The sequence below is a fragment of the Zootoca vivipara genome, chromosome 13 (genome assembly GCF_963506605.1).
Source record: "Zootoca vivipara chromosome 13, rZooViv1.1, whole genome shotgun sequence".
Classification (NCBI taxonomy): Eukaryota; Metazoa; Chordata; class Lepidosauria; order Squamata; family Lacertidae; genus Zootoca; species Zootoca vivipara.
The window spans coordinates 30,567,666-30,576,108 of record NC_083288.1 but is presented as its reverse complement, the minus strand read 5'-3'; the positions used below and the strand labels follow the sequence as shown (position 1 = coordinate 30,576,108).

The window sequence follows — 8,443 nt, the reverse complement described above, 5'->3', positions numbered from 1 at the left end:
GTAGGCTGAAAAACATTTAAAAACTCAAGCTAACAAATTCCACTCAGCCTCAAATCTTGGGAAATAATCTGTCTACATGTCTTTCTGCCAGGGTAAACAAAAAGCAATTATTTGTTCAGAATTAGGAAATTTCTCACTTCCTGTCCCATCCCCATACAAATCTTTTCTTTTCTTTTCCACTGAAAAAAGATACTTGTCTACATTGCATTTTTAGCTGAAATTTGCACAATACTCTGTGAACAGCTTAGGATATGTCTGTTCCTAGCTGATTTCCTGTTTTGTATAGAACTACTAAATGCCATACAGATCTTAGGTTGACCCAAACTTAAGTCATGATGAGGAAGCACTATATTCAATAATTGCAGATTCATCATAATCCACTCTTAAGGGAACAATAATTGCAAAGTCAGGAACATCTAGTGCATTAAAAAAAATACATGTCACTGGTTAGACACATTTGTCAAATATATATATCCGTGAAATATACTGCAGAAAGTAACATACTAGCAGGCATTATCTGATGTTTCTGAGTTTTGCTGTTTGGTGCCTACTGATTTTACTTTATTTGTTTTTTTCTGGAGTTTTAGCATTTCAACAGTGCAGGAGTGGAGGGCTGTTTCCTGGTCCTGTTGGTGTGAATAGGAATGTGTTTCTCTCATTCTGTAAGAGATTGAACTGGGTGTTTCCTGCAACTAAAGCATACATCTTTGATAGAGTTGCAAGTTAGGCAGATAACTGAAATGCCATGGACAATAGTATACTGTAACTTCAGCAAAGCATTTGACTATGTCTCCCATGAGTCTCCTCCTTGAGCGTCTTTGCCTGGCTGGAATGGGTCCTTAAATTCCAGTTCATACTGTGAGAGAAGAAGGGCAAACTGTTGACTAGGATTGGGCTTTGCCAAAGCATTTGCACACGTCCCTTTCATGTGATAGTTGAGAGAACCAGCTTCCTCCTGTTGGGCAATTCCCTCTGCCATGTTTGTGCATGATTTGAAAGTTAGAGTTGTTGTTTTTTGACTTGCTTCTGCAAACAAATGCCTCGATCGCCAAGAGTTCCCTGTTTGATCACACCGCTTCAAAAATGTCAACATGTTCGTGTTTAAAGCACTTTGGCTGGCACTGAGTTCTCTCATCATCCCATAAGCTATGGATACAAAGGAAGAAGAAGAAGAAGAAGAAGAAGAAGAAGAAGAAGAAGAAGAAGAAGAAGAAGAAGAAGAAGAGTAGTTTGGATTTGATATCCTGCTTTATCACTACCCTAAGGAGTCTCAAAGCGGTTAACATTCTTCTTTCCCTTCCTCCCCCACAACAAACACTCTGTGAGGTGAGTGGGGCTGAGAGACTTCAGAGAAGTGTGACTAGCCCAAGGTCACCCAGCAGCTGCATGTGGAGGAGCGGAGATGCGAACCCGGTTACCCAGATTACGAGTCTACCGCTCTTAACCACTACACCACACTTTTTCTGAGGAAGGTCTCACTGGTCAATGAATGTGTGCATGAATGAGTAAGTGAATGAATTAACAGCTGCTTGTGTTTTGGTCCCCCTCAAGCAGATGAACTAATTCACCCCTTCATTCCTTATGCATTTACTTTTCTGTAATTTTATCTTTTTTTATTAAAATATCATGATGTGGATATACAGTGGTACCTCGGTTTAAGAACAGCCCTGTTTATGAACTATTCGGTTTACGAACTCCGCAAAACCGGAAGTAGTGTCCCGGTTTGCGAACTTTACCTCAGTCTAAGAACGGAATCCGAACGGTGGAAGAGAACCGGCAGCAGGAAGCCTCATTAGGGAAAGCGCACCTTGGTTTAAGAATGGTTTCGGTTTAAGAATGGACTTCCGGAACAGATTAAGTTCATAAACCAAGGTACCACACATGCTGGTGGTGTTGATAAATGTATATTCTGCCTTTCTACAAGGACAGGAGGCAGCTTACACAACATCAACACAATCAATCTGAAGAAGTGTACATGCACACAAAAGCTCATACCAATGACAACCTTAGTTGGTCTCTAAGGTGCTACTGGAAGGAATTTTTTAAATTTTGTTTCAACATCAACGCAGTACATGCAAAAATAAAAATATACCCTAAAAAGAAAGCAAACAAGTAAAACCAAAAAGAGTTAAAAAGAAGCAATGAAAAGCAAGCGTTTTAAAAGCAGATCACACAACTGACTATTAGAAATCATAGGACTGTATTGTCCTCCCCTCCTTTGGCTCACGTTTTATCCTTCAAAATATGCAAGCAAATAGTTTGCTTCAATATCACAGCAATCTACATTCATTTTGCATTGCACTACATCCAATATTTAAAAAGTGGTGCTCACCCTCCAAAGAAGAAAAGGAAGAGAACACCCTCTATCAACCTAATTTGTGTGGGAGAAGGAGTATGCTGTTCTTTAAGATACACACTAGTGTTTTACAAGAGATATGCAAATGAAATGTAATCAGCTGGTGTGCCTGAAAGAAATGGTTCAGGCTGTAGTTTTCTCTTCCTAGCTCCCCCAGAAGCAAGTAATAAGGGATGGGGATAAATTGATTTAAGTTTTCATTCGAATCTGAATCTATCAAATTTGCACTTTCTGAAACAACATGAGAACCAAAAACACAAACGTCCTTCAAAATTCACCTATACTGTATGTGAATTTTGTGATGCATTCTCCCATCAGTTTTTACAAAAATGCAACTCTTAGGAGAAAGTGTGCAGACAAAGTGAAAATAACATTAAAAATGCATTATATGAGTTGAAATTACTTTACAAAAATATGTGCATCAATCAGAACAGCATACAAACATGTGTTTATGAGGAGAAATTCACACAAAAATGCTGAATAGTTTTCATGAGGCTTTAACAACAATAAAAATAGATTGCAGATTGCTGCAGAAATGTGGAGAGCTGAATTTAAGGCTGGAAAAACAAGAAACAGAGAGGTGAAAATAACAGATCCTTCTATCCATGGTCAGGGGGCATACTGGAGTTGGCAGTCAGCAGGACCAAGAGCCAAAAGCCAGTAGGGAGATCCCTTTTGTTGCTCTCCTTCCCTCTCTGTCTGTCTGTCTGCCACCACTTCCCCTCTTTTCCCCATCCTCTCTCTTCCTAAGCAACCAGCACAGGGAGCACTTGGCTTCTGAGCAGGTTGCCAAGAAATGGACTTCACTTTCTTAGTGCCCCACATGGAAATGTAGTTGGTTGGTGGTTCTCCACACTTTTCCTAGAAAACCCCACTGGGTCTCCTAAGTTTCAAAGACAGCACAACTTGTAGTGGAGATGACTGAAGGTTATTGAGTGAATGAATGGGTGAGTAAGGAACAGGAAGCATCTTGGTCCATTGGTCCATCCAGCTCAGTGTTATCTACACTAACTGGCAGAAGTTCTCCAGGGTTTCAGACACAGGCCTTTCCCACCCCAGCCTGAAGATGCTACAGCTTGATCCTCGGATCTTCTTACAAAGCAAATGATCTTCCACCGCTGAGCTGCAGTCTTAATATGGAGCAATACTAACTGAATAAGGACCATCACAACTCCTCATTCTCTGGATATTGCTATATATTGATTCCTCATTCCTCAAAGTATGGCACGTGTTATTTCCTAGAGAGAGAAAGGCACCCTTCAGAAGCTCAGAGGCACCTGTGACATTCCTTCACATATTCCATAAAGGATCCCTGACACTAGCAACGGGGCTGAGACTTGACTCAAACAAAGCCCCAACAATACACTCAGGGTTCAGCTATAAAGAGCCTTGAGAAAAATTAGCCATTTGAGGGAACTGAAAGTTGTTTAACAATGTCGAAATGGTAAAAACAGCAGTGTCAGCTGTCAGCCAAGTTACACTGGATTATGCTCCTCCCTCTCAGTTTTCACTAGCCCCTTCCGAGCATTTTGCCTCCCAACCTTTGCCCGTGGCATTGACCTGTGTGTGCATCTCATCAGGACAAGCTGCAGCCCAAACGTTTGGGATCTGAGTACTCCATTCAAGTGAAAAACCTCCTCTCACCTAGTTGAGTCCCTAGGACCTATGGCTGCCTGCACTCTCCCCTTTTCGGGGAACTCTCTAGGAAGATGGCTGGGACAGGTGGTGATGGTTCTTATTCTCTTGGTATCTCTTTGGGGTGAGTTGAGCCTTCTCGTCTCTTTTAAGTTGCATATTAGCAAATGGGTGCCGGCAACTCTTTCTGTCACTGCTGTTGTTCCACCATCAGTGCCTACAGAATCCCACTGCTTGGTTGTTAAAGATCCCACTAGAGCAGCAGTGGCTAGAAGATGGTTGCAAGGGGAATGATGACCCACTGGACTAATTCTGGTGGACCATATGGTGCCTGCTGGTTGCTGGAGCTCTTGGAAAGAAAGATGAAGTAGGTAGCTTTTTGTCTGATTCAGCAAACCTGATAGGGTGAGAAGAAGTTGGATTGTGGTCTACTTTTGGCTGGTCTGGTGTCTGATAGTTACAGGGGTTCTTGCAAAGAATGTTTGACTTGATAAATGAAGCTTTTTTGTACTTAAGCACAAATCAATATTCTGGATTCAGGAGCGCTTAGTTATACCCAGCTATTAAGAGATCTTGAGTATATAACCTGGCTTTTTGCAAGTCAGCCCTCTCCAGGTTTAGTCTTGATCTTATTTCAGGATAAGTGAAAAACAAACTGATGGGTATCTGATCATGTGCAGCGTGCACCACTAATTAACTTTCTCTCCTGTAGGATTCAGATAGAGCCTTCATTAAGTGCTGCTGCTAGAAATTGAAAACTAGAACATGTTCATTTTATCTCCAGTTGTTATAGAAAGGGAGACTGTAGATTAGTATGAGGAAAAGTAACTTGTGCAAGTCGTTCATAGGGTGGCTACATGTCCTTACAGATGACATTCTTTTCTTTGAAGAGCTGCCAGAAGACAGCTCTTGATCTAAAGGTGCCCTCTATCTAAACAGTCACCCAATGCAAGTTTGGTTTGAAATTAAAGAACCATAGGAAAGCAGCATTTAGTATCTGAACAGAGTGCTTTAATTGTGCAGATCAATTTTCCCAGCCTAAACCAACCGATTTCTCAATCCAAACGATTTCTCAATCCAACCAGAAACATTATCAGAGAAAACATTTCCCAAATTAGGATTTGGTTGACAGATGACAACGTTTACTAGTGAAACAAATATTCAGGTTTCCAATTTTATTTGCACATTGCTTGGAGAGTTCTAGATCAAGAGGTTTACAAATTTTCTAAATAAATCAATTTTCTAACCTGAATTTGCTAGTATGTGATTGAATCCCACTCCAAAACAGTAGCATGTCCTTATTGTGTAGGGCAGGTTTTCAAATCTTTAAGCCTGGCTTTTACAGACAATTAACAAAACAGGGTCTACTTGAGAAACAATGAAAAATTCACAGTAGCCTGCAGTCTGCAATGGATGCAATTAAAGTTAGTAATCTCCTAAACCCATATTCACCCAACTCATCACTTTTAGCTTCTTTCCTCTTCCAGTTGTCAAGTGACCAAATTCCAAACACTTTCATTTCATGCTCTTCTCAATCCCTACCCACTTAAACTAACATTTCCTGCTCCAAGCAATCTCCTCCTCACTCTACTCCAAATAACATCCTCTTCAAATATCCCCAATGTATTTGAGAAATATGCTCCTCAAATGTCTTTTTAACATACTTATTGTGTGCTTGCATTTATTTTGCCAAAGGTTTGGTTTTTTTTTGTCATTTTCTGAGATTTAGCCTCTCAATCAATCAATCAATCAATCATTTATTGTGTTTGACTAAAAGCCATTGCAAATTCAATTACAGATCCAGCAAGTCAATTGAAACCTGTTAAAAGAAATCCAGAGATATCCTGGTGAAACTCGGAAAATTAGAATATTGTCAAAAAGTGCATTTATTTGCAGTAATGCAACTTATTATTTTTCTTTTAATTTTTACAAATGCTATCTTTTGGAAATTCCACAGTAATAAAACAAATACTAGTTACAATAATACAAAAATAAACAAAAATAAACATTGCTATTACATTTCATTAATTAGTACATTCCATTTATAATTGAACCACCTAACGACAATTATAATTACAACAAATAAAGGCTTGACATATTTTGCTTTGTATGTCATGCAGCTATTTCATATATTGGTTTCACCTTTTAAGTTGCATTACTGAAATAAATGCAGTTTTCGACGATATTCTAATTTTCCGAGTTTCACAACAAGTCAAATTAATGAATCGCCTGCACATTCTACAGCATTGTCTTTTTCCCAGGCACATTATGAGAGCAGCATAATAACCAGACTGTAGAACGGTAATGGGATAAAATCAGGCCATTTCTTTATTGACAGCAGCAGGCAAGGCAAGGGTTGGCATGGCATTGGGTCCCAGGATCAGTTCACGATTCCACAAGCCCCATGTTGATGGAATGGATCCTCTGGGTTTGGGTCACTCCAAACCTGTACAATGGGAGTCATCCAGTGTTGAGTCTTGCCATGGTGCAAGTCAAGCAAGAAAGTTCTCACTGGCGGACCAGGGTGCAGATTCCAATACCAAACCCACGCTTGGGTTTGCCATGGTCAATGCTCCCCTCAGATCCCTTATGGAGGTCCCCCTATACAGTGTTGATCCTGAGCAATGCCATTTCTGCCCTCAGACAAACAATGTTCTTCTGCCTAACAAAGAAAAACCATAATTTCACTGAGGGTAAGGTGAAAAAAACAACCCCAACCAAGTGCCAATCAGAGAAAAAAAAGTTCCTTTCTGGCCCTGTCAACCAGAGACTCAGAATTGCTCAGTGAAGGCTCTAACCTGAGGGTGGGCAGATGGGAAGCTCTAAAAACAAAATGGCTGTGAGCTCCAGCAGAAGCAGCCTTATATATGCTTTTCCCTTCCCTCTTCAGCAAGGGCTCATGGGACAGCTTTTTCCCATGAGCCCATCACACAGAGAAGATACTGGTCAAAACCTTGCCCAATGGAGTATATAATGGGCAAGATTTTCTACCTCACTTACCCCACAAATGCAAAGTCTTAAATGGATTTAGCCTCTTCCCAGACCAACCATCTGTGTCTGGTCAAGCCTTCTGACAAATCAATGTTCCAGACATTGGCAAACTATGTCTCACATGGTAAAGCATCAGAAGACTTCCAGTAATGGGCTATAACAAATCTGTCAGCCGCTAGTAACATTTAGACTGGGTTTCTGGGACACTTGCTGGGATAGAAATAAGGAACACCACACCATCAGAATGGAATCAGATCAGGCCACAACTTTATTGACTACAGATAAAAAGGTCTAGCATAGGCAATGGGTAACCATTTACTTCTGGCCAGCCTGCCACAAATGACATCAAGGGGAAACCCAGCTGCAGGGATTGCTATGACTTAACATCAAATAGTAGGATCCCCACAGGAGAGCACTGTGGCCCAGGCCCCCGACTGGACATATGGACAGAAGCAACTCCTTCCCAGATCCCTTTAATGGGATAGCCTTGTTCATGTGGGGGAGGCAGAAGCTACAACCTCCTCTCCATCCAAGACTAAGGTCGCCCAATGCCTAAACCACCAAAGTTGTGACGAATGCTATGAGGTAGGCAAAACCCTTCAGACCAGTGCAAATTTGTCTGATGGGCGAATTCAAACCCGACCCTGAATACCATTGCCATAGCAAGGCCAAAGCTGTTAGGAAAGTATTGTTGGGTTGGTTGATTCAACGAGGAGAACCAGGTGTCAGGACGAGGCACCTTAAATCTCCAGGGAGCAGACCTGAGGGAAACCTAACTGCTCTGTCAGGACATGTGGAAAGGATCTAGGAGTTTTGGTAGACCACAAACTTGACATGAGTCAACAGTGTGATGCAGCTGCTAAAAAAGCCAATGCAATTCTGGGCTGCATCAATAGGAGTATAGCATCTAGATCAAGGGAAGTAATAATACTACTGTATTCTGCTCTGGTCAGACCTCACCTGGAGTACTGTGTCCAGTTCTGGGCACCACAGTTCAAGAAGAATACTGACAAGCTGGAACGTGTCCAGAAGAGGGCAACCAAAATGGTCAAAGGCCTGGAAACGATGCCTTATGAGGAACGGCTTAGGGAGCTGGGTATGTTTAGCCTGGAGAAGAGAAGGTTAAGGGGTGAAATGATAGCCATGTTCAAATATATAAAAGGATGTCATATAGAGAAGGGAGAAATGTTGTTTTCTGCTGCTCCAGAGAAGTGGACACGGAGCAATGGATTCAAACTACAAGAAAGAAGATTCCACCTAAACATTAGGAAGAACTTCCTGACAGTAAGAGCTGTTCGGCAGTGGAATTTGCTACCAAGTAGTGTGGTGGAGTCTCCTTCTTTGGAGGTCTTTAAGCAGAGGCTTGACAGGCATATGTCAAGAATGCTTTGATGGTGTTTCCTGCTTGGCAGGGGGTTGGACTGGATGGCCCTTGTGGTCTTGTCCAACTCTATGATTCTA

General features: G+C 41.4%; 1 protein-coding gene across 1 annotated transcript in view; it reads left to right on the top strand.

Annotated features, from left to right (window-relative positions):
• Nucleotides 1–3,893: 3,893 nt before the first annotated feature.
• Nucleotides 3,894–8,443, top strand: part of LOC118095070 (deleted in malignant brain tumors 1 protein) — a 29,588-nt gene continuing 25,038 nt past the window's right edge. The window contains exon 1 of the mRNA XM_035135980.2: nt 3,894–4,115. Coding sequence (XP_034991871.1) covers nt 4,022–4,115 — 94 coding nt within the window. The 5' untranslated portion in view covers nt 3,894–4,021. The remainder of the gene's footprint in view (nt 4,116–8,443) is intronic.